This window comes from Carlito syrichta, unplaced genomic scaffold (assembly GCF_000164805.1).
Source record: "Carlito syrichta isolate Samal-C Ts95f unplaced genomic scaffold, Tarsius_syrichta-2.0.1 Scaffold315473, whole genome shotgun sequence".
NCBI classification, from domain to species: Eukaryota; Metazoa; Chordata; class Mammalia; order Primates; family Tarsiidae; genus Carlito; species Carlito syrichta.
This window is the reverse complement of record NW_007259569.1, coordinates 781885-809226: the sequence shown is the minus strand read 5'-3', so window position 1 is coordinate 809226 and position 27342 is coordinate 781885. Positions and strand designations below refer to the sequence as shown.

General features: G+C 34.2%; 1 protein-coding gene across 1 annotated transcript in view; it reads left to right on the top strand.

The window, feature by feature from the left end:
• The window catches only part of TBC1D8B (TBC1 domain family member 8B), a 79668-nt gene extending 52883 nt beyond the window's left edge, over positions 1 to 26785 (top strand). The window contains exons 8-21 of the mRNA XM_008072861.2: positions 673 to 822; positions 1406 to 1556; positions 2064 to 2278; positions 11073 to 11190; positions 12454 to 12739; positions 13668 to 13797; positions 14316 to 14414; positions 17928 to 17996; positions 18162 to 18402; positions 19452 to 19517; positions 21091 to 21174; positions 22579 to 22635; positions 24571 to 24668; positions 26039 to 26785. Coding sequence (XP_008071052.1) covers positions 673 to 822; positions 1406 to 1556; positions 2064 to 2278; positions 11073 to 11190; positions 12454 to 12739; positions 13668 to 13797; positions 14316 to 14414; positions 17928 to 17996; positions 18162 to 18402; positions 19452 to 19517; positions 21091 to 21174; positions 22579 to 22635; positions 24571 to 24668; positions 26039 to 26431 — 2157 coding nt within the window. The 3' untranslated portion in view covers positions 26432 to 26785. The remainder of the gene's footprint in view (positions 1 to 672; positions 823 to 1405; positions 1557 to 2063; positions 2279 to 11072; positions 11191 to 12453; positions 12740 to 13667; positions 13798 to 14315; positions 14415 to 17927; positions 17997 to 18161; positions 18403 to 19451; positions 19518 to 21090; positions 21175 to 22578; positions 22636 to 24570; positions 24669 to 26038) is intronic.
• The last annotated feature ends 557 nt before the right edge of the window (positions 26786 to 27342 follow it).

Genomic DNA, 27342 nt, shown 5'->3' with positions numbered 1-27342 from the left:
GCCCTGCCTGTAATCACAGCCTTGGGTAGCTGTGATATCACCAGCATATTGCTATTGTCTTCCATAGCATCCTGGAAACAGCTTTTTTCACCAAGCTGTGTGGTGAACCAAATCAAATGATAGCAACACCCTGGGAATGGAGATTTTCTATGGAGTTGCTAGTTTAATCAAAATATTGACTGTGCTCTGGGGATAGAGTTTTTAACGACACTTCAAAAGATCCGCTTGCTGTCATACTACTGGCTTTCATGCTTCCCACACTTCTGAGCTTCAGAAGAAGAGAGGATGGAAGTAACCTCAAGTTAAAACTCCGCAAACTCTACTGTTCTTACTGAGGTTCATTAGTCTTTCTAGAATAAGTCCCTTTAAGTTTATTCTATGCCATTAGTTAATTCCAGTGTTTTGAAGTGATTTATTTGGACTGTTTTGGCAATATTTTATTGATTGTATTGGGGAATGTGCTCAGTGAGGTTCTGAGTTTGTCATTCTGTAAGTCAGTTTTTTGACATCTTTAATTTTGATAGGAAAATAATGTCTTTCTGAGACATTGCTTTAATGTTTGATATGTATATAGGTTGTAGTTTATAAATGATGGGTAAACATTAGCCTTTTGTCTTGAAGAAACTTTTAAGCATGCATTTGAGACAATTATATTCTGACTTTCTTTTTCAGCTTGCTGTTAGTTCTGACTCTACAGGCCCATCTGAGAATTTTGAGGTACAATCTTTGACATGTCAGAGAGAATGCAGTAAAACTATGAACACTGAAGCCTTAATGACGGTATTTCATCCTCAGAATTTGGAGACTCTTAATTCTAAAATGGTAGGCACATAAAATATTTCAATCTATCGGCTGATACAGTTGATGAAAAATAAAAATTTTAAAGCAGACTAGAAAGAACCACAACTGAAAACTCTTCTTTTTGGACTTGAAAAGTTTTTACAGCAAGTACTACTGTGTGACTTGTTTGGTTCCACTACACATGAGGACTGTTATTCAGAAAAAAAATTAAAGTTGAACATTGGGGTTTTTATGGATGTGTAATAGCCATACATATTTATTGACATTGGGTTTTATTTGCATTGATTTCTAGTACTCTATCCCAAACAGGTTTTTTGAGAAGAATTATGGTTGAAAGCTTTACTTCCTAAGTATAACACTTTTACCATTTTTTTATGAGTTTAGCTAAGAATTAAGATAGTAAATTAAAGCTGTTATGCTCACATGGGTTTAAAGATTTTTGTGATGACAGAGGTTCAGTGTTTCACCACTGTGTGAATACTGGTTTTGATTTTCTGTGTTTTTGATTTCCATAGATGTTGTTTCAAGGTAAAGAGAGTGTGCAAGTTATTTTAGAGAAGTTAATTTCTCACCGAATTTAGTTGCTTTGATTTTTCTGTTATAGTTGAAAGAAAAGATGAAGGAACAGTCATGGAACATTCTATTTGCAGAATGTGGGCGTGGCGTTAGTATGTTTCGGACCAAAAAGACTCGAGATCTGGTTGTAAGAGGGATTCCAGAAACCTTAAGAGGAGAACTTTGGATGCTTTTTTCAGGTATTATATTTATTCACTTTATTCATTTAACAGGCATTAAGTATGCCCTTTCTATTAATTATGCACTAAGCTAAAGTCAAAGAATTAAAAAGATAGCTAGGACAAAATCGTACTCATCTTGAGTTTAGGCTAGTCAAAGTGAGACAGGTAAGTAGTTATGTGTATTTATCTATATGCCCACAAATCCAGTATCTGAGCAGATTAGTTTATTAGGCAAGATATGTATAATTGGGGGAAAATCTTTATCTCTAATGTCAAAGGAAAGTTAAAGGGGGGGAAACTCATGAAAATGGTGTTCTATGGGATAAGATTAGTAGCTTGATGTAGATTCTGGTCTGAAGTGCTTTTTGTGTTCAGAAATTACTTGAATGTAAAGCTAAATTTTAAGGTAATAAAATCCAATTCTTCATGTATATATGCAAATAGTAGCTTTATTGTATTAATAATTGTATTAATAATAATACAATTTTTCCTCTTCTTTTGTATTTAATGCAATCATCTTCGCAGGTGCTGTTAATGACATGGCTACTAATCCTGGCTATTATGTTGACGTGGTTGAGCAGTCCTTAGGGACCTGCAACTTGGCTACTGAAGAAATTGAACGTGATTTACGCCGTTCCCTGCCTGAACACCCAGCCTTTCAGAGTGACACTGGCATATCTGCTCTGAGGCGGGTACTTACTGCTTACGCATACAGGAATCCCAAAATTGGATACTGCCAGGTGTGACTTCACTATAAGCCCAAGTGTGTGCATGTTCCAAATGATAAAATCACATCAAATCCAACTTTACTAATTTAGAAATTATGGTGTTAAGGACAGAGGTTGGAGTGAAATAGAGGACAGTATTAATATAAGTGGGATGGTAGTGGGAATACTTAGGAGAATTGACATTTCATTAATTTGTTCTTTTTAATTTGACAAATGTTTATTGAATTTCTGATCTGTAAAGATACTGTGCTAGGTACTTAAGGCTATATAAAGATGTTTCAGATAAGGATTCTGCCCTTAAAAATATATAGGCTGACCAGGTGTGGTGGCTCACTCCTGTAATCCCAACACTTTGGGAGACTGAGTTGGGAGGATCACTGGAGACCAGGAGTTCAAGTAAGACCTCGTCTCTACAAAAAGAAGAAAAATTAGCTAGGCATGATGACATGCATGTATTTTCCCGGCTACTTGGGAGGCTGAGGCCAGAAGACCATTTGCGCCTAGGAGTTCAAGGCTTCAGTGAGCCATGATTTTGCCACTGCACTCCAACCTAGGCAACAGAGCAAAACCCTGGTAGATATTAAAACATATTCATATAGTAAAAAAAAAAAAAACGAAACTGAAAAACAAATGAGACAAACTGTTAGAGAAATATAAAGTCCTGTCAGGATTCATAATAAGGAGAAATTATTTTCATGGGAAATCATAGAAAACTTGGAAGAGGTAGCATTTGCAGATCTTGAAAACCGGCAAATTTTGGACATATAGAGATGGAATGAAAATAATATTCTAGGTCAAGGGATCAGTGTAACCCAATACAGATAGAGGTAAATGTAGAATGTATACAGTACCATGTTCTGTTTAGTTTAGTAGAATTATAGGGTGAATGAAGTGAAGTAGATGGAGAAAAAAATCAATAAGGCTATTGGAATAGGTCAAGAGTCTACATTTTATTTCATAGACAGTAGAAGAATCATTGAAAAAAATTCCTTAGGAGCACAATATTAATTAGGATAGGCTAGACTGCTAATACAAACATAGATAATAACTGAAACACAATAGAAGTTTACTTCTTTTTTTTTTTTCTTTTTTATTTTTTGAGTTGGAGTCTCACTCTGTCACCCAGACCACTCTGTCGCTCCCAGCCACCACAGCCTTGACCTGCTGGGCTCCGGCGATCCTTCCGCCTCAGCCTTCCAAGTAGCTGGAACTACAGGCGCACACTACCACGCCCGGCTAATTTTTGATTTATTGTAGAGATGAGGTCTCGCCAAGTTGCCCAGGCGGGTCATGAACTCTTGTTACTTTTATGAAGGAAAACATTTTCAGAAGATGTTCATCTGCCAGTTTCACTGTATCCTCTTCCATTATGATTTCTTGCACAGGAAAGCGATGGAGTAAAAACTAAACTTATTATCAAACATTGTGCCAGATATGGCATGGAATTGACATACTTCATATATAAATCTATAAGAAAGGTATTAAGGTATAAAAATGAGTAATGGACATGAAAGGATTAGTCACAAAAGAAAAAAATACAGATTGACAATAAAGCCAGAAAAAGACATTTCAGCCTCAGAGAAATCCAAATTAAAACAATGAGATACCATTTTCACTATGAGATCAACAATGATGATTACAATTATTACAATTATCAATATCGGCAAAGGCGCAGTGAAATAAACACTCAAACACTACTGGTCAGAAATATAAATTGGGGCTGGGCTCAGTGGCTCACACTTGTAATCTTAACATTTTGGGTGGCCGAGGCAGGAGAATTGCTTGTGTGGGAGGACCCTTTACAGAGAGACGGGGACACTGAGTCTTTTTTGTCCGTAAGCAGTGTTAATTTGTGCCGGCACTGGCCCAAGCAGATTTACATCTAAAGGCTGAGCCCCAAACACAGTAGGGTGTTGTCTTATATTATATTTTAGCCCCTTTGTCTCCCTCATATGGCAGCCTGCATTTTGATTGGGTATTTTATGGCACAGGGTTGTAACTGGGTTATGCATATGCACTTAATCATTGTCTACGTTATGTCACTTTTTCTTTGTTTTGGAAAGGCCCTTACCACATTCCTCCCTTTGATGCTCTGGCCCTTCTAAGGTCAAAGAGCATTACCTTGATTAAGGAGTTGGTACTTTTATAACATCATTATATGTGTTGCCATTTCTTTTTCAACCATGACCTCATTGAGGCTGGAGGCACACCTTATAACCAGGGGAGCCAGACAGGGCAGGATTAGACAAATTTTCAAAATTGTAAGTTTATCTGTGAGGGTTTTGAATTTTCTATAAGTTGAAAATCATCTTCCAAACAGTTTTTCAAGATTTTAGCCTTTTCAGGTCTGGACTAGGACATAAACACTTTTTTAAATCCTGTCAGTTATTTTTTTTATGACCTTTTTCTCTTCAACTATTTGAAAGCAGCAGTTGTTTAAGTTAAGTTTTTTATAAATTTTTCTTTAGAAGCAAGCAAGTAATCTAAGGCTAAACAATTTTGATAGATAGCATTGTGCATATTGGTTTGTTGTTTGGCTAGTAGGTTAAGGGCCTTTGTCATTTTATTAGTTATAATTTCAACAGCTGTCTGTAATTGAATTATGTGGTTTAGTATGTAAATGGGGGTTCGATAGCCCCAGGACCCATTCTCTGCCCAGGTGGCTGGGCCATAGTATTGGATGATATGCTCAGGGGGCCACTCATTATCTTTTTAGTTGCCAATCTGTAAAGCACGCCATTTTGAATATTTGAATTTTTAAATGTTTCCGTCTGGCAAGTGAGAGCAGGAAGAAGGATGGGCAGATAAACCCTAACACACAAGATTTTGACCAGTTTGGGAGAAATATAGCATTGTCTTTTTAGCATGACATATATTCTCCCTTTTTTTGTTAGCATCATGTCTAAGACCATATGATTTTTTTATGTCATCTTATTAGTAGCATTTAATTACTTAGCAATTTTTAATAGTATCTTTAGTATGGTTAATAAATTTTTGTTGATTATAATATATATAATTGATTTAGTTTATATTTTTATTTATAGTTATTTATTAAAAGAGAGATTCAAATCCTGAAGCTATTTGATTTTGAGCTTTGAATTTATTAGGAACTTTTTTAGGGACTCATAGCATTTAGATATATATTAGTCAAATGAGCCGGTTACTGGTGGTTTAGGTAATGATCGCTTGACTTTTTTAGTAGTTATTAGTAGGTTTTGAAATGTCAGGGTGAATGGAATAATCAGTCAAATCAAAGCACAGGTTTTTATCTATTTGGGTGGCAACAGGGCTCAAATTATCTTATTTTATAGTATTACCAAACATCTGCTTGAAGGATGTTAAAGTTTGAGTAGTTATCCTTAGTTGACCCAGAGTCATTAAGGACATGGGTACAGGTTTATAGATGTCTCACAGGAGCGGTGAAGCCATCCCCTTGTCTGGAGAGACAAGAGGAGTGATTTATCTTATCTATGGAGAAGGAATGATACACCTTTGGATCTGACATCTGTACAGGTGGATTAGGGAAAGACTGCAGCAAGTCTTGTTTTTCCATGTGTCCTTATCTTGATATAGAGCCAACAGACAACTCATTTTTTGGGGTTCTGTGTTCCAGTTAACCGGGAATGGGAGTATTTGAACTTGTGGCCTGCCTGTAGCCTGCCCGTGGCACAAGCATAACAATCACTTGTGTTAAGGCTTGTTATTGTATATTTTATCTATTTAACCCAGGCATTTGTGTCCCTGTATCTTGTCTCAATCTCTAAAGTTTGTTTTAAGTCTGTTATTCTTTATAATCATCATCTTGCCAGAATTATTTTGGGGGTTAGTTTGGTTTAATTTTCAAAGCTGTAAAGGATTTGGATTAGGGGTTGGGGTAGTATTGATGGATGGTAAAGATGCTAGAGGCGTTGTAATTAATCTTATCCAAAATCTACCTAGAGGGTCTTGTCCAGATATGACTGCTCCTAACCCATATTTTCGAGGTATCACAGGATTTCTGTCTATGAGTTGAGGTTGGGTTATTGTTAATAACAACAGGTTACATTGTAAATGTTGACAACTAGGAGGAATAGTCCCTCTTATCATTTGAATATTATTTTTAAGTTTTTCTTTTTTTTCTTTTTTTACTGGAGCTGTCCATCCTTTAAATTGAGTGGTCCAAAAGACACCAGACCAGTTCCAGCAAGGGTTATTTGGGGCGAGTAAAGTTATATCATTTATAACACAAGGGCCAGCCCCCCCATATTTTGTTTTGATATATTTTAGACCATCTTTAGCAGTGGCTTCAGGACAAAGGTATTTGTCAACCATAGGTAATTTTTTTTGGTCGTGAAGACTTTCACATGACAGAACAGAACAGGCATCAAATTTAATAGTTATTGGGGAGTTAGTTTTAGTGATATTAATAATAAACCATCCTTTGCTTTTGTTTATTACTATGGTTAGAATTGGTAATACCTTTAAGGTAAACAAAGGTTTTATGGTTGCTCAGGATTGAAAAGATTCTTGCAAATATGTTTAACAATAAAAGCAATAAACATACATATGATAAGAAATGTAATTGACAGTGCTATGAGACAAGGTACAGAGGAGTACATTAGGTTTTCTTGAATTTTAGTTTACTGGTTTTGTTGGAAAAACTTTTTATTTAATGGGAGTGTTTTCTGGTACTGTGACTTTTTTTGGTGATTTTTGGTGCAGGTATGATGCGTCCACCCTTTTTTAGCAGTCTGTATGACCGTCTCAGTTGTCAGAAGCACTTGATAGGGTCCTTCCCAGCTTGATTGGAGCTTAGTTTTCTTTCTGGACTTGATCAGCACCCAATCTCCGGGTTGGAACTGATGAACTGTAAACTCAAGAAGAGGGATTTGAGCAAGGAGCCCTTTTAATCTAAGAAAAGATAAGGTAGAGGAAATAGCCAAAACATATTTTTTAATTTTTTTTTTTAAAGAAGGGAGGGGTAGGACAGAAGTAGTAATTAAGGCTTGGTTTAAGTTTATTTTTTTTTAAGTTTGTAATGTTTTCTCAGTCCACTCAAGAAGGTTTGGGGCCTCTTTTAATAGTTTAGAATATAAGCCTGTAGTTTTAGTTGCATAAGATTTAATCCACAATGTACAATATATTGTTAAGCCCTAAAACTTTTTAAGTTTCCTTTGGATTAAAATTCCCTGTCCCATTCCCCTTAGGATTGCTGTTTTTTTGTTTTTTAGTTTGTCCTCTCTGGCCTTTGGAGCCCATCCATGGGGACCGACCTTCCATTCCTTTGTTACTGAACCACCTTTTTGACAGTACTTATCATATTTCAAGCTTTTTGCCTCTGCTTTTTTTCCATCTTACCTAACAAATACTTTCTGTGTTTTTTCCAACAGCTTTTTAATGGGCTTTTTATTTTATCTCTCTAGCTTCTGTAACTTTTTAGCAATGTCAGGCCAGCTTCTAGTAACAAAGTTTACTTTGAATAATTTTTGTTCTGCAAGGTTTTCTAGATCTAATCCAGAATATTTTTTTATCTGGTCCCGAGTTGCTGCAAAAAAAAAGGCTGTGGGAGATTTTTTTTTCCCTTTTTTTGCCGAATTTTAAAAGCCTTAGAAACATTTTGAGACCTTGGGGCAGATTTTCGAATGTCCTTAATCATTAATTTCCTCAAGTCTTGCATTTTTACCCTATCTCTTGGGTTATTATTATCTCATCTAGGGTTAGTATTTGGATACTTTTGTTTAGCAGGCTGTGTACCTGGGGCTGGGGGATGATTTTGTTTCCAGATGGACATAACTGCTTGTCTAATCATTTCTCTTTTTTTCCCCAGTAAACAAAATTATTTATATTTGACATTAGTTTTACCCAAGTATATATGTTAGGTTTAAGGAATTGATTAACTTGATCAGCCAATTTTAATGGGTCCTCTAGGAGTGATTTTATTTCTTTTTAAAAATATCTTACTTTTGTACTGGTGAGTAGAGCATTTACAAAACCAATTTTTCCTTGTCCCAGTGGGACTTTAATTAAGGAGAGTAGTTTTGACTTTTTGCCTGAATCTTCAGGAGGCAAGGTAAACCTCAATGTCTTTCTGACATTGTTCTAATTTCCTTTTTAAGTTAGAATAAATATGTCGGGAGCTTGGGGGTTTTGACTCTCAAATTCCTGTTAGATCTTCATTCTTGGCCATTCTCCCCCTCACACTCCTGGTCTTCTTGAGGATTATAAAGCAGGGGAATACAGGAAGGTGGCTCTCAAGGTTTTTCCCTTTCCTCTGGGGTCTCAGATTCTTTTTTTCCTTCTCTTTTTTTTCACATTTCCTGTTTTAAGGGGGAAAATTGGAAGGGTCTATGGTAGCCAACAAAGGGCATCGTCTTTTTTCTCAGATGAAACAGAGGACTTATTATTTACGTATATTATTAAAGTTTGTCAAAGTCAATCTTTATTAGAACCAAGCTTCGGCCAAAAGACCCAAGGGCTGATGTGTAGGTTTTTTGGCCAGATAAAACAACAACACTCAGTCATTTTCTTTTTTTGTTGTTGTTTTGAAATTTTTCAACATTCACCCCAGCAGACTATTTGGGAGAAATTTAAGGGAGTCTTTCCGACCTCCCTTCCTAGGCCTATGCTTTTTATTATCCATTTTTGGTTACCGGGTTAGTCTGTACAATTCTGGAGTTTTCCAAAAGGGTGTTAAATCTCCCGAAATGGAGACTTCTCGCAGACCTTAAGACTCCAGGCCCTCCCTGAAAGGCTCAGCCCACCTTACTGGAGGTTTCTTGCAGATTTCAGGATTTTTCCCGACTTTACTACCGCCCTAAGCTGTATGAGGTCACCAGGGATCCAAGGATTAGGACTCTACTCTTACTTCGTCCCCTGTGGGACTACTCGGGCAACTCTGGGAGGTGATCAGGCTCCCTTTCTGCCTCTTAGGGACAGGCTTACCAAATCAAACCTGGGTTCTTACCAGTCTGATAGAGGTGCTCCCATGGCTGGCTCCTGGACCTCACCAGGTTCTTTGAGCTCCTGGGGTCCTTGCCCCGGCACGCTGAGAGGGCTAGTCCTCTACGGATCAATCAGTCCTCTGGTGCCAGGCTAGGTCACCTCTCCCGGCATCCCAGGAGTTGCACCCCAGTGACAAGGGACATGAAATCGCCGTCTCCACTTCCCAAATGAGCCCCCAGAGATATGGTAGAACCCTTTGCAGAGACGGGAACACCAAGGCTTCTTTGCCAGGAAGCAGCAATTATTTGTGCTGGCACTGGCCCAGCAGATTCACATCCAAGGGTTGAGCCGGAAATGCAACAGGGCCTTGTCTTATATTACATTTTAACCCTTTTGTCTCCCTTATATGGCAACCTGGATTTTGATTGGGTATTTTATGACACAGGGTTTTAACTGGGTTACTCATGTGCACTTAGACATTGACTATGCCACATCACTTTCTCTTTGTTTTGGTAAGGCCCTTACCACACTTGAGCCCAGGAGTTTGAGACCAGCCTAGACAACATAGCAAAATCTCATCTCTACAAAAAAAAAATTTAAGTTAGCTGGGTGTGGTGGTGAGTGCCTGTAGTCTCAGATACTTAGGAAGCTGAAGCTGAAGGATTGTCAGAGCCCCGGAGGTTGAGGCTGAAGTGAGCCATAATCATAGGCCACAGAGTGAGACCCTGACTCAAAAAAAAAGAATCCAAGAAATATAAATTGGTGTTTCTGGAGTTTAATTTGGCAATAATATTGAGTATTTTAAAAAAATACCCTTTGGCCAAATAATTTCATTTCTAGGATCTGTCCTGAGAGAATAGTATAACATTTGGATGAAGATTTATTTACAGAAATATCCATTGCAGCATAAAATATAGTAGTAAAAAATTGGAATTAACCTTAATGTCCAACAATAGTAGAATGGTTAAATGTATCCACCTAAGATTATTTTACTCATGAAAAATACTATTTTAGAAGAATATTTAATGGCATTGGATATGTACAATATAGTGCTAAGTGAAAAAAATAAAAAATTAAGTATACACTTTGATACAACTTTTAGAAGGAGAAAAAGAAGGGATAAACTGCAGAAAACTACATCAACTTGTTAATAGTATTGATCTCTGGGTAGATAGAAAACAGAAGATTTTATTTTCTTTTGCACACCTTTCCATTCTCTCCAAATCCTATACATTAAGAGTTTATTACCTTTATAATCATGAGTGTACCAATATATATAAAAGTAATGATCTGACATTTGTGTGCAAGATAGATGAGAAAAAGCAGAAAGAGTGGTAGTGGGAATGGAGAGGAAAGAGCACATCTAAAGTATGTAAGAAGAAACTCTAAGGTTTCTAATATCAAAATTAGGATAGATAAGAATCCTGCTTGATAGAGAAAAAAATATATTTAGTTTTAGACATAATAGAAGATAATTACATCTAAGGGCTATGTCTTTATAGGTGGTTGGAAATACAGATGAAGTTTGTTTTCTTTAATTTTAGTATGTCCTTGAAAATTATGTACATTTCCATCAGATTAGCGATAAGGATTTTTTACTCATTGAAATTAGTCTAAATTTGAGAGGTTTTACTTATTTTGTTATATATTTATGATATTACTGCTTTTTTTTCTTGAATGTTATTATATAAAATAATTGATCATAAAATGTTAGCCTGACTTCTTCTTGTTTTGCTTTGGACTGACTTGGAGTTCTCACATTACCACTATTATTACACTATTATTACTTTCAGTTCTTATTACTGCCAAAAACCACTATGTTTAAAGAAATGTAATTATTACCTGAGTTATATTTACTTTTAAAAGTTTTTTCTATCAATTTTAGGCAATGAACATTTTGACTTCTGTGCTTCTTCTGTATGCAAACGAAGAAGAAGCTTTTTGGCTTCTGGTTGCTGTATGTGAACGAATGTTGCCAGATTATTTTAATCGTCGAATCATTGGTAAACACACATACACACACACACTCATATGCATACACACAGACATATTTTTTTTCTAAGCAACTTCAGTGTACCTTGTCTATCTAATGGCTAATCAAATAAAGCTGATGAATTTTATGCATATAACATAGTGCTAAGTGAAATAAAGATTTAGTATACACTTTAATACAAATTTTAGAAGAAGAAAAAAACTGCAGAAAAATACATCAACTTGTCAACAGTGTTAATCTCTGGGTGGTAGGTAGGTTACAGGAGGTTTTATTTTCATCACTTCTTTTTTTCTCTCCAAATTCTATACATTAAGGGTTTAATACCTTTATATAGTAAGGATTGTGACAATGTATATGAAAGTAATGCTCTGGCATTTATATGCAAGATAGATGAGAAGAAGCAGAAAGTTAGAGTGCTAGTGGGAATGGAGAGAAAAGAGCAAATCTAAAACTTTGTGATACAAAACGTAAGCAATATCAAAATGTCACATTCACTTAAATTATTTTAAAAAAGAGCTTTTTGTACTGTACTGAATGGATAGTTAGGACGATTATTTAACATGGTGCCTTTTTTTTACTTTATTATAAAGACATGGGGTACAAGTTAAGATTAGGTACGTAAGTAATCTACGTGGAAGTGAAGTTTGGGCCTCCAACAGGTCCTCACTTCCCCGTTGTGCTGTTATGTGCCTCCCCCACCCACTGCAACATGTTGCTTTTTAAAATAAAGCACCTATTCTGCTTCTTATTAAAATGGAAGTTTTACGTTTAAACAATATTTGTTAATTGTATAATATTTTCTTTAATTATCAAATATTTATAAATCTGTTATCCTTTGCCTTAAAACTGATGGATGGTCTCTACTTTGTACCCTTATAAGCTTTCGGTATCATGGCAAGATCATTGATTGTACTGTTCTTCATTATAGTTATTTGTGTGTTTATCTTGAGTTCTATTAAATATTAAGTTATCTGAAATTGATATCATTTCACCAATTGGTATATCTCTTGTAGTACCTACTACAGGTCTCTGCATATAATAAAGACTCAATATAACTCTTCAAATGAATTTGAATTGGGTTTCTCAAGTGCTTCTAGATGTATGAAACCTTACTGGCAAATATAGAAATGTGTGAAATATAGAAAAGGCACTAAAAGAGTTTCTAATTTAAGGAAGAGGGGTGAGATACATCAGCATGCTAATAGAAGGGGGGAGGTATGGAAACAACTCCTTTTGAAGAATGTATTTTTAAACTTCTTTTGATATTCTTCAGGTGCCTTGGTGGATCAGGCAGTCTTTGAAGAACTTATCAGGGATCACCTTCCTCAGCTGACAGAACACATGACTGATATGACATTCTTTTCCTCAGTTTCTCTTTCATGGTTTCTCACACTTTTTATTAGTGTGCTACCTATTGAAAGTGCAGTGAATGTGGTAGACTGTTTCTTCTATGATGGAATCAAGGCCATTTTGCAACTGGGACTGGCAATACTTGACTATAATTTAGACAAACTGCTGACATGTAAAGATGATGCTGAAGCTGTGACAGCTTTAAACAGGTATTGTAAGAACCATAACATTTAAATCCTGGAGGGGATCTGAGCAATTAGGTTGTTCAATTCCCTTATTTTACAGAGGAAACTGAGCCCTACAACTTCACATAATTTCCCCAAGTTCACAAAGTTAGTTGAATGAAAGAGCTAGGCCTGAAGTCCAGTCCTCTATCTCCAAATAAAATACAACAAACATAGATCATTTTGAAGAGAACCATTTACACTAATATTATTGATTCAGTATGCTGGTACTTTCATATTCCCAGTTTGGGCTGTAAAGTATATAAAATTAATTTAAGGAGGGAAATAGTAGTTGATAATGGTAAATATCTAATGGAGGGAAATTGTTCTTGTTTCCATGTTGTTTCAGGTAGGTTTAACTTTATTTTCCTAGTGGCTTTTGTATGAATGCTATTTGGTATTGGAGCACATGTGTGTTTTGTTATACGTATATGCATACATATTTGTATATGTTAAATGAATGAATATTTGAATGGGCAACTATTGTCATGCCACATTAAATTTCATTATGTACAGTATATAAATTTCTTCATGTATGTATATAAACATCTCACTCTGTCATTCCTAACTCTGTGATAAACCCTCAATGTCCCTTTCTTTGTTTATTTCTTCTTACATGCCTCTATATACTCTATTCCATTCTTACTGGACTAAGTGGTATTTGCTGAGTACTCTCTGAGCCTATTTGATTCCTTCATGCTCTCCTCCAAAAACCCAAAATAATTTTTCCGCCATCCCTTTCCCCCACGTGTCCTTCTAATCCCCCACCAGCTTCAAATACCACTTCTTTATAAGGCCTTCCCTTATCCACACAGTTGAAATTTACCTCTAACTAGGGAGAAATTAGCTGTCATTTTCTCTGCTTGAATAATTTTGTACCACTAATTCTTGTATTATTATCATTTTTGGATAGGTTCTTTGACAATGTCACTAATAAAGATAGCCCATTGCCTTCAAGTGTTCAGCAGGGTTCAAATGTGAGTGATGAAAAAAGCAATCATACTAGAGTGGATATTACAGATTTGATTAGAGAGTCAAATGAGGTAAGTTTTTTATATTATAAATATATTACATAGCATATTTTAAATGACTGATACCATGGTATAATTCCAGTGGTATATTAAGAGTAATAATGCAAGTAGAGATACAATTTAAAATCCAACTTTACTTTAAAAATTAGTTCTGTGAACTGTTCCTAGATTGTTTAACCTTCTCTGTTTCAATGTGCTTTTTGTTAAATGAAACAAAATTCATTTGCTTTCACAAATAATGACCAGTTTTAAATATCTATCACTGTATGAAAAGTAAAGTATTCTCTTTTCTTATTATTATTCTTTTTTTAGAGACTAAGAGTTTTACCAATGTTCTTGTACTTAGTCTGCACACATAGTAGATGGAACTGTGGGAGGTGAAAATTTGCAAAATCATTGAACGAGTCAAGAAAATAGCTAGAAATAAAACCAAAGCCTCTGGGAGAACTGAGTATGTTAAAATTGTATTGTAAGAGGAGAAGAGGATGTTTATTATGAATGAATGTCCACTGAAATCATATTTCTTGCAGAAATATGGTAATATTCACTATGAAGATATATATAGTATGCGCTGTCGAAATCGGTTATATGTGATACAGACCCTAGAGGAAACGACAAAACAGAATGTGGTAAGTATGCACCCAATGAGAGAAAACCAGTTGAAGTAACATTTTTTTTTAACTTTCTTTAGAACTTATCATTCTGTATGAATAAAATGAGAGGGACTAAACTTTTGAACTAGATTCTTGGCAAGGTTTAGCTTATAGTAAACTTTTTGAGCAGAAATAAATTATTTTCTTCTGGTTGAATTATGTCGCTTTCTCCAATATATTTTGTGTTATTTGACCTTAAGCACCACTACAACTTAGTATTGTATGCTATGATGCAAGCATTTAAGTATGTGATGTGGTATATCAACATGAACAGCTGATTTACTTAAAAGTCAATGTTACTAATAATTATTTTTATCTTTGGATATCTAAGGTAAAGTGAAAAGGTTATAAAACAGCATGTTTTAAGTACCTGTCTTTTCATATTTGGATGACTCCATAAGATGCTGTTCATGTTTCTATGTGTCTGCACACGTAAATGTGTATAGGGGGATACAGTTTTGAAATTAGATCATACCAATCACTTTGATGTGTAACTTTTTTCACTCAGCACTATATCATGGTTATCACATATCAGTACATATAGATCTACTTCACTCTTAATGTACCGAACGTTGTACCATAGTGTGGATATGTTATAATTTATATAACTATTCCCTATTGAGATACATTTAATATTTCTCCTTTTTTTTTTTTGCTCTTACAAATAATATTTCATATAAAATCCTTGTGTGTATATATATTTATATATTCTTTGTAAGATTCCTGGAAATGGAAGCTGGGGAAAAGAGTATACTCATTTAAAATGATAAGTCCTGACAAATTTTATACTTCAAAAGATTTGTCCCAAATTGTAAACCCATCAATAATGGGTGAGAATGCTCTGTTCCCCACATGCTCACTAATGCCAGATATTAAAAATGTTTAATTTGTGACATTTCACTATATCAAATATCACATCTCATTTTAAATTTCATTTCACTGATCATGTTTATTAGCCTTTTTCATTTCTTCACTTAATTGTTCATAACCTGTGCCCATTTTTCTATGAGAGTGTCTCTTATCGATTTGTAGGAGCTCTTCAACTATTTTGTGGTATTCTTTGTCAATTATATTTGTAGCCTAAAATTTCTTCCCTTAGTATTATTGTTTTTTTCATTTTATTTGTGGTGTCTTTCAGATTATACAAGTTACGAATTGTTATGTAGTAAAGCCTTACTTGTTTTTCTTACATGGTGTCTGAGTTTCATATCAAATTTATCAAGGCTTTCCCTATTTAAAATTATGTAAATTATAAGAAATATTTTTATCATGTTGGCGTATAGTACTAGTATTGCTTTCCTTTAACATTTAGAACCTTAATACACCTAGAGTATATATATTTTTTGTAGAGATAGGGCTCTAATGTTATTTTTTCCAACCAAAATCATGCATTGTCTGAAAGCCATTTATTAAAATCCATCCTTACTGTACTCTACTTCTTTCTTATGCCAAATCCTTGCATACATACACAGGCTTTATTTTTGGACTTTCTCTTTGTGTTACTGCAACAGTACCAAACTGTTTTAATGACATGGTTTTATCCATTTTGAAATCCAGAAAGGCTTTAAAAATCCCTTTTTAATATTTATTTTAATGATATATCCTTTAGTAAGCATTTATGGTTTTCATCATTTAGCTCTTATACATTTCTTGTTGGGTTTATTCTCATATGTATTTTATGACTTTTCTGTTAATATGAAAGTGATCGTTTTTTTCCTTTATATTTTCAGATTTTTTATTGCTAGGTATGTAAATACTATTCATTTGGGTATGCTGCCTTTCTAAGTGGCCACATTACTGATTCATATTAATTGTAATATTTTTTCAGCTGACCTTCTTGAATTTTCTGAGTAGACAAGCATATTATTTCCAGGCTTAGAATTATAACCCTTATACCTCTTTTCTTTTTTTGTATTATTGCATTGGGTAGAATCTTCAGAGAAGTATTGAATAACAGCAGTCAAAGCCAGCTTCCTTGTCTTATTCCAAATTCAATAGGCATGCCTTTAGTATTTTATTACTCTTGATTTCTGAAGGATGCTCCTTATCAAATTAAGGATTCAGTTTTTAGGTTAAGATACTTTGGACTTTTTTTTAAAAAATCTATAGTGAATATTAACTGATCAAATGACTTTTCCATTTCTTGAGGTTATATGCTTTTCTGCTTTATTAATGTAAATTTTATTAAAGAACTCCTAATATTAGATTTCTGTTATATTCTTAAAATGAGTCCTAGTTAGTCATTTATCCTAATTCTATTTAGATGTATGTAATCCTATTTAGATATATTATTCTTTTAACATTCTGCTTTGATAATTTTGCTAAATGGTTTAGCTAGGCTCTTTGCATTTTTGGTAATGTAATATTGTTTTAAAGTTTCCTTTGTGAGTGTGTTAACTTTAGTTTTCATATCAGTTGTCCTTACGTTATAAAATTTTTTAATCCTCTGGAATAGTTTAGATCACTTAGGAATTATCTATTTCCTGAGGGTTTGTAAAACAAGCCAGTAAAGCTGTCTAGGTCTGCTGCATTTTGGTTTGCTGCCTAGGAAATCTTTGACTTCTTTTCAATTCTGTCTAATCAAATGGTCTTGCTCTTACGAGTTAACTTATTTATATTTTGCTAGGGAATGATCTATTTTGTTTAGATTAATATATATTATATTGTGTGTGTGTGTGTGTGTGTGTGTGTGTGTGTGTGTAAAGCTTATGGAATTAGTTCAGCAAACAGTTCAACAAATAATATCTTCTTTGTGCTGAGCACTTTTAATGACTTCTATATCTGTGCTTATATTAATCTTTTATTCTCAATGATGTTTATTTGTGATTGTTTTTATCTCACTTGCCAGGGCTTTGTCCATTTTATTTATTTATTTTTCAATTAACCAACTCTTAATTTTATTTATTGAGTCTACTGGGATTTTTTTCTTTTGTAAATTTTCCCTATATCATCAATTCTAGATTTTTTTCTTTACTCTTGCTTTAAAGTTTCTTAAATGCCATGATAATTGTGCCATTAGTGCTTATTCTTCATAGAGTAGAATAAAATTACATATTTCCTAACTTTATCACTTCTTGGATTATGGAGTTTTTTTGGCATAGAGAGGGAATGTACATCTCCCAGTGCCTTTGAAGTGTTTAATGACAACCTCCCATAATGACTTGACACATTGCTTATGTGACAAGGGAGGAATATATGGAATGAGACTTAAAATACTGTTACTTGTATTTATAGACATTCAGTGGCTGTTCTTTGGCAGTGATTTCTGGGTATGAAGAGATTAATGTCAAAGTACAGAGTAGAATTTAACTGTTGTCTATGTTCAATTTTTAAGAGTAAAATAGATCCATCTACCTTTATTATTTCTTTAAAAACTTAAAAGCAAAATATTTTCTTCTGGCAGAAGGAGGCTCTAAGTGGAGTCAAAGACAATTTCTATACAGAAGTGTTAAATTGCAAATTCTAAATTTCTTTTTCATCTTTTTAAAGTTGCGTGTTGTATCACAAGATGTGAAATTGAGCCTTCATGAATTGGATGAACTTTATGTCATCTTTAAGGTACTGTTATTCTTCTTTAAATGGAAAATAATGCTCTTTTGGCAGAATTACATCACAATCACTTTAAGTGTTTTTATCTTTATTTTAGTAGACATGTTTTTTAAAAATCTTCTGAAATTACTTTTTCTGATTTAATGACTCTCCTTTTTTATTTGTTTTTAATAGAAAGAGCTGTTTTTATCTTGTTATTGGTGTTTGAGTCATCCAGTATTGAAGCACCATGACCCCAGTCTGCCATATCTGGAGCAGTATCAGATTGACTGCCAACAGTTCAGAGTGTTGTATCACTTGTTGAGTCCCTGGGCTCATTCTGCAAACAGAGACTCACTAGCTTTATGGACATTCAGATTGTTGGATGAAAACTCTGATTGCCTTATAAACTTCAAAGAATTCTCCTCTGCAATTGGTAGGATGTTGTCCAATATCGTTTTAAGCAAAAACTAAAGGTGGCCCTAGAAATACTTAGTACTGCCTGTTATTGTCAATTTAGTCAGATTATATTACCCTGGGTCACAATGTCTCCAGCTTTAAAAATAAATGAGATCTGTTTTGTGTTTGTTGCTAAATCTAAGTATTTGATCTCTTTTTGCCACAACCCTTTCAGAAAAACAAACTGTTACATGTGGGTGTTTTAAGGGTTAACACAAAGGAAGAGAATGTCTCAAGTTTCCCACACTCAGACACATGGATGCTACAAAAGGGCCTTCCCCTCTCAGTAAAAATCCAACCACATCACCTAGAAAATTGGTAGAGAAATACCCAACAAACATATTATACCTACAAGATAGTCAATATGTTTACCTGTAGATATTGTGCCTTTGCTTTTCCAAATACACATGCATGGTTTCTTATCAGGCATTGCTGCTTGAAGAGCAGTTTTCTCCACAAATGAGGCATAGGCTTCATTTAAAAGAAAAAAGAAGCCGGGCTCGGTGGCTCAGCCTATAATCCCGCGCCTTTGGGAGGCTGAGGTGAGTGGATTGCCTGAGCCCGCGGGTTCGAGACCTGCCTGGGCAGCAAGACCTCATCTCTACAATAAAAAATCAAAAAATCAACCGGGCATGGTAGCGCATGCCTATAATTCCGGCCACTCAGAAGGCTGAGGCAGAAGGATAGCCGGAGCCCAGCAGGCGAGGCTGCGGTGGCCAGGAGCGGCCACTGCACTCCAGTCTGGGTGACAGAGTGAGACTCCAACTCAAAAAAAAAAAAAAAAAGAAATCTGAGGTTGGAAGAGATGGAATAGGAAAGCATTTTATCCCTTTGATAAAGTATTTTGTTAACACACTTGAAGGAGAGAATCTGATTGACGAGGTGTTTAATTGTTGGCTAAAGAAACAGAAGTTTTCTGAATCCTAAGTTCTGGCTAATATCTATATCTTAATTAATTTGTGTTGCTGGAATTGATTGAAAGTTCTTTGGATACATGATCATTTGCAATTGAATTTTATTGAACAGACATAATGTACAATGGAAGTTTTACTGAGAAGCTTAAGCTGCTTTTTAAGCTGCATATTCCTCCAGGTAAGAGTTTATCAGTCTTTAACAATGTACAGCAGGAATTTATTCCATTTTAACAAGTATAATTACAGATAATTTATTTTAACAAATAACATAACTTTCAGTATGATATAAATTAACTGCTTCCTTGTAACCCACAAATTATATTACCACTACTTTCACTGATATAGATGCAATGAAATCTATGGAAGAGATTCTGTGTAACATGTGAGTCCACAAGTTTCTTTCTTGTTAGTGATCAGTTTAATGATGAATAGTTTGTATGTAAGAATCACATATAATTTTAATATTTGTATAATGCTAAATTTATATTGTTGTCATTACAGTAGAAATTAACTTTAGACAAGCTGCCAAATGGGCAGAATACTACAAATTATTCAGAAAAATGGGAACAGGCAGCAGGGCTATTAAATATTTAGAAAAGGAAATAAAATAAAAACTACCATTTATTGAACACTTGCTCTGCAAGACATTTACTTTGCATGCATTCTTTTATTTAATCCTCACATTATTCCTGAAAGGTGGATTTATCCTTCCAATTTTTATGATAAAAAAACTTAGAGTTGGAAAGATTAAATTTTTTGCTGAAGGTCACATAACTAATAAATTGCATGGCAAACTGAGGCCTGTCTCCAAAGTTTATATTTATTTCTATTCTGCCATCCTACTTCAAAGTTACCACACCATTTCAGTTTAAGTTTTTCTCACTGGCCTTAAGAGGATGCCAGGGAAGGGGGACACATAACATCAATAAAGGTACCCACACTTTACCTGTACAATGACCATGTATGTACCTAACCCTGAATTGCACCCCACATTTTAAAAATAAGAAGAGGCTGCCTTTCCAAGACTTAATGCCTGCTTTGAGAAAACAGTCTTAACAGGCTTTAACTGAAGAAACATTGTAAAAAGCACCTTTCAGCTTAGGTTGAGTAATTCACAAAAATAAGCAACACCTCATAATTTATCAAAAGCTACACCTGGGATCCCTTTTTGACTCTTAGAATAACCAGAAAATATTATTTACCAAACAAGCTAAAAACCACCCTTAACCCTTCACACACTCAAATGACAAGCACGGCATTAAAAACAAAAGATAAACCACCTAATAATTTAATAATAAAAGGAATTTACATTGTCAAGTCACATTGTTGTAAGAATGTTTAATATTGTCATCAAATATACTTTTAATAGAGAGCAAAAATAGAGAAAATGTGTACCTGTTTAAAGCACAGGTAAGAAGTAAAGCAAATCACTCAACTTCATGTTTTCCTTATTATTGAGGAAATTTTTGAAGTAGCTAAGGTCATGTGTTCAGAGATTTCCAAATGCCAGATTTTTAAAAATTTCAGCTGGTAATGGCTTTTGGAAAACAATTTTAAAAACAAGTAGGAGAATAATAGAACTCAAAGCGACCAAGAGCTTTTTGTTATTTGCTAACAGCAGAGTATAGTACTTCACTTCCATCTTTATTATACAGAAACCCTTTGTTTAAGTCCCTGCTTACCTGACCCATTATGACCCCCATATCTGTCCTCTATTGTTAATAAAGGTAACTTGGGTTATATGTTTTCAGCTTATACTGAAGTGAAATCTAAGGACCCTTCAAAAGGCGATGAACTTTCTAAGGAAGAATTACTTTCTTTCAGTCAGCTCCATGGTAAATATCTGTTTAAAAGTTTAACTGTTTTGATGATTAGTTACCCGTAGAAATCTTCCTGGCTTAGATATTCTTTGCCTAGCTACCACTAGTAAAATTTGGGTTCATTTTACCTTATGTTTCTTTTGTACTACCATGGCACTTAGCATAGACCATGAATATTTGATTGATTAACCAAACTGCATTTTGGGGCCTTGATTTATGGAACATCTTGTTTGTTGGAAACCCAAAAAATGTATTTTGTTCCTAATTATGTTCCAAAAATTTCTAAAATGTATCTGACCATTTTTTTGCCTTGATAAAATACAATTAAGGCAATAGAATATTTGATGATTGAAGATCATAGCTATTTTTCAAACAGTGAATATTTATTATGTATCCTTGTAGGTGTGAAAGACAGGGACAAGCCTGTCTGTAAGACATAATTTAAAGTGATATGAGCTTATTTTTGTGTCCTTTGCTTTATTTCCATAAATATGCAATGGACAAGCCTTGATTAATGTATATTAATGGTTGCTATATGTTAAACTGCTTGAACATTAAGATTGAAGGGACATTACAAATCATCAAGCCTCTTCATTTTATAAATAAGGGCTCTAGACTTCCCCTGAGTATTCAGCACATGTTTTATACATGAAAAAGGAGAACTGTGTAATCAGTCATATTCCCAGTTTCATATAGATTGCTAGTACAGTCAGACCAAATTCATACCTTAATTATAGCAAATTGATAGGACATTGTGATTTGTTTATGGTTTTGTTGTTGTTGTTGTTGTCTTACTTGATTTCCAACCTCCATTCTAACTTGCCATTTTCCCAGCCTTGATATTTTGCTTTATCTTGCTATATGTGTTTCATACATGCTGCCTACCCAAAATCTACTGTGGAATACAATCAACTTAGATTCACCTTTAGTCAAAACTCTTATTTTTATATTATGTATATATAATATTATATAAAAATTTCATAAATAATCTTTGTCAAGTCGAAATAAATAAATAAGTAAGGGCTCTAAGTTTCAAAAAGTGACTCATACAAGATTTCACAATGAGTTGTTTCCACAATCCAGGCTTGTAGCTCAGTCTTCTAATTTCCAGTATATGGGTTTTTTTTTCCTTAAAATAAAAGTAATATAGTCTTATTTGAAGAAAATCACCAAGTAGAAAATACCACCCAGAAATAAATCCTTAATATTTAATATACTTTTCTCTAGAATTTTTCTAATGTGGATTTTTCCCTAGTATTCTTTTTACTGTGAAAGTTTTGTCTTCTAATGATAGATCAAGTCAGCTAAAATTGGTTTGCAGAATTGAAGAAAATAGCATATGCTTATAAGTCATTATTTTACTTTCAAAAGGTATTTATTAAATATTTTACAAAATGCAATTGCCTTCTTTTCCTCTAGTTTCCAAGCCTGAAAATGAGAAGAAAGCAGAATCAGTAACAAACAGCCCTGAAAAAGGTACTTTGATCTAGGAATATCATTTAGTTTATTAAGTTATTGTTTTTGTAAATAAGAATAACAACAAAGGGGGAACACTAGATTCCTTTTCAAGGCTATTGATTTGTCCTGAGAGCTTTTTCAGTTCATTTGTGTTAGGTTAATAATTTATTCTTTCTTCTTTTGATACTTAGGTCTTAGAAGTTATAGAAAACATAATAGTAAATGACCTGTATTCATTTAATTTTATTATTTTAAAAATATTTATTTTTAATTATAAAAGTAATAGATAATTTATATAAAAGAAATTCAGACAGTATATAAGTCCTTCACCCAACACCACTCAGAAGTGAAGGCTGAGCCGGGCTCGGTGGCTCAGCCTGTAATCCCGCGCCTTTGGGAGGCTGAGGTGAGTGGATTGCTTGAGCCCGCGGGTTCGAGACCCGCCTGGGCAGCGAGACCTCATCTCTACAATAAATCAAAAAATCAGCCGGGCATGGTAGCGCATGCCTGTAATTCCGGCTACTCGGAAGGCTGAGGCGGAAGGATCGCCGGAGCCCAGCAGGTCGAGGCTGCGGTGGCCGGGAGCGGCCACTGCACTCCAGTCTGGGTGACAGAGTGAGACTTCCACTCAAAAATAAATAAATAAATAAATAAATAAATAAAATAAAGAAGTGAAGGCTGAAATGTTTTTGTCTATAATCTTTCCAGGTCTATTTCTATTGTATACATATCTCTCTTTTTTTAAAAAAAGGAACATTCCATAAATACTGTTCTACAATTTAGTTATATGATTTTACAATATATCATGAACTTTTCATGTCAGTATATTTGAATCTACCTTCTTTTTTTTTTTGAGTGGAGGTTCACTCTCACCCAGGTTGGAGTGCAGTGGCACAATCACAGCTCATCACAGCCTCAACTTCCTGGGCTCAGGTGATGCTTATGCCTCAGCCTCCAAGTAGCTGGGACTATAGATGTATGCCACCATACCCAGCTAATTTTCTGATTTTTTAGTAGTATTTTTTGTAGAGATGAGGCCTTGCTATGTTGCCTAGGCTGGTTACATAATTCTTTTTAATACGTGCAGAGCATTTCATTGTTTGGCTGTGCCACAATTTAAATAATTTATTTCAATAACTAACTCAATATTGATGAACTAGGTCGTTTCCAATCGCTTCTATTGTAAACTGTGCTGTAACAAAAATTTTTATACTTATATTTTAGCATACTTTTACAAATATTTCTTTAGGATAGGATAAATTCATAGGAGTATGGGAATACTGGTTCAACTAGTATGCACAATTAATATTTTGATAGAGCTGTCAAATTGTTCTCCAAAAGCCCATCTTTTTATGGTTTTGGATAACATAATATTTTTGGTTAAAAAATAATCCATTGCTGAAGATCTATCTAATGCTGTTATAAACTTCTCCAGTATTTCCACCCAATTTTCATGGGATCTTAAATATTTATTTTTAAAGTCATAATAATATCTTGATTAAACTCTTTAAAGGAGTGAATGAATACAAAATGTTTTGAATTTTCAAAAAAGAGCACTATAGACCTTTGGCATAATATTTGCATATTAAAAACATAATATAGAAGCTGTTTTAAACTTAGTAGTATACTACATGAGAGTGAGAATGACTACATAAAATTTGCATTGTCAGGTCAGGGTCCTTTCTCCTTCACTCCCCACATCTTCCCTAGTCCCCAACCTTCCCAAAATAAAAGTTTTAGTCTAAATGGAAATGGAGAAATTATTCTGAGATTCACTGGGCGTAAACTCAGATCATTTCCTGGATTAAAGGTAAACTCAGATCATTTCCTGGATTAAAAGGGATGGAATCTTAATCTCAGTAAAACAGCTTTCAAGCATAACTATTCTTTTTAAAATTTGAGAAAAGATAGTGGGTTATTCATTATGAAATGGTTTTTACTCCTGTTATTCAGGCAAAGGAAAAATTGATATTCAAGCATATCTAAGTCAATGGCAAGATGAGCTTTTCAAAAAAGAAGAAAACATTAAGGATTTACCAAGAATGAATCAGGTATAGTATTTTAAAACAGAAAATTCTAGGTTCTTGTCTTTTTTATATGAATGTGGGGGTAACCAACTCTAAAATAACTAACATGCTATTACAAAAATAGTTAATTCATCTATGTATTCTCTCTGTAAGCTTCAGGTGAGCGTGAAAGAGTGAGAAGAAATTTTTTAATGATTTCTTCCACTTTAAACACTGAAATGCATCTAGTGTTTCAAATCGTTTCTCTGCTGTGACAATATTTGTACCTATAGAAATATATGTATAACATATTTCCAGCTTTATTGGAAATGTTAATTTATTTGGTAAACATTTTTTAGTGCCTACCAAATGCCAAGACCCATGCTAGATACCGGGAATAAGAAATTACTGAGATAGGTTACACCCTGTTTCCTAATGATCTTATATTTGAATACAATTTTAAATACATCTCTTTTTTTATATACCATCTAGCCAAAATACCTTCTTTTTAAGATAAAAATCAAGTTGGTACAAATACTGAGGCTTTCCAAACTGTCCATAAATGAGAACTATTAAATAATATTTCTCAGTGAATTACCTAACTTAACAATTGAGTACTTTTAAAACTGAGTCAGTGTATTCATTCTAAAATTATTATAAATGAACAGTACTGTAGACTAAGGAAGAAAAATAAGCTTAAATATTTATTACAATGTATTATTATGAAGTATATCCTTTGTATTAACTTTTTGTTTATAGAAAAGATTTTCTGGTAGGTTGATTGACTTATAGAACTCTTGTGTTGGAATTGATTTTTTAAATTGATATATATTTTCTAGGAATGTCTTTGGATTATCTAAGGGCAGTTAGCAGAGAAACCAGTTTATCTTTCCACTTAGGCCCCACTTCAGTCTTTAAAGAGAAAGGTGTCCAAATGAGTTCCTTGGAACTACCTTGCACTACTAGATAGTTCCCCAAAGTCATTTTTCCCTTAATTTAAGCCATCCTCATTGAGCTCTAGCCATTTGAGGAGATCAAACAAAACTCATTTTTAAACATTAAGATTGGTTAATTAATTGATGACTTATATGTAAAGAAATATGGGACTTCGCCTGACCAAAAGTACCGCCTAACATTGAAGTAATGCTGGCAGGCAAACAGTCCAGGAATTAATCTGGGTATAATGCACTTTTTTCGACAATAAATGACAGGACTTAAGTGACATTTTCCTCCATGGTTCATACTCATCTTCCTAGAGCCAGGATTTATTTGGAGATTAATCATCAGTTCTTATAACTTGTAAGGTGAAGGCTATATGGTACAAATTCTACATAGAAGACTATTTACTTCTAAATGATCTTTGCATTTGCTAAGTCTGATATTCATATGGAATATTTTCAACTTATGTCTTCTAGTCACAGTTTATTCAGTTTTCAAAGACCCTCTATAACTTATTTCATGAGGACCCTGAAGAAGAGTCATTATATCAAGCTATTGCTGTTGTAACCAGCCTTTTGCTCAGAATGGAAGAAGTTGGAAGGAAGTTACATAGCCCTACATCATCCAAAGGAACCTCTGGTGCAGTCTGTGTTTCTGGAGAAGCCAGTGAGGGGAAAACAGACAGCTGCTTAGAGAAAGAGTCTTCCTCTCTTAGGGAGGAACCTCAGTGGTCATTTGCATTTGAACAGATTCTTGCATCTCTGTTGAATGAACCAGCATTGGTGAGGTTTTTTGAGAAACCTATAGATGTAAAAGCCAAGCTAGAAAATGCAAAAACCTCTCAGTTAAGGTCTAGAACCAAGATGTAAATGTAAAAAGGAATTGCCTATCATAGACAAGTCTACCAAGATTTCTATAACTGTCAGCTTGATTCCTGGCAGTAGGACTCAAAAAGAGTTATCTTGTTACCAATGTATTTGAAGGGCAAAAAGAAGATATTCAGAAGCACACTGCATCATTCCTTTGTGATTAACTTAAATTTTGACATTCTCAAATACACTTTTTGTATTTTCCAAGTTATGCAATATCAGGGAGCATGCTAAATGTTGCCACCAGAGGGCACCAGCATATCACTTTTAATAAGGAAATCTCAAACCTGTGTTGCTATTTACATATGAATTAGTGATAGTTTTGAAAAGATAGGTGTGATCGTTGAGTGTTAGTGATGTTAATATATCATATCAATAAACCGTACTTTCCAAATTGCCTCAGTTCTATTAGAATGCTTTAGAAAACTGGGCTTTTAGATCTTATAGCCTTGATTATCTAGATTACCGTTTGAGGCCCTCATTTTCAAGTTATTTATCTGAAATATTATTAACTCTTAAAATTTAATATCATTCAATCTTCTAGTAATTTTTTAAGTAACTTATGCTTTCTCCTTATCTAAGAGTTCCAGAAGCTGCTTATTCACACTGCTAACTCTGTTACTGATAAAAGCATATCAAGAACGCTAAGCTCTGGGCTGATAGAAAGAAAAGCAATATTAGATTTGCATTTGAGCTGGATAAAGCCAGCCTTCTGAGAAGGGTTAAGAAACAGTCCAAATAACTGTATCGGTCTCTTATTAGGCTGAGAAATTACTAGCTCTTCTGAGCACTGCTGTTTGCAGCATTTGTTTCAGAGTAGCTTATGACTATTTTGGTTCTAGCTTTAGGTTTTGAATTTTCACCAGTCATGTTTTAATTTACATTAGATAGTAAAGAATAGTTACACTAAG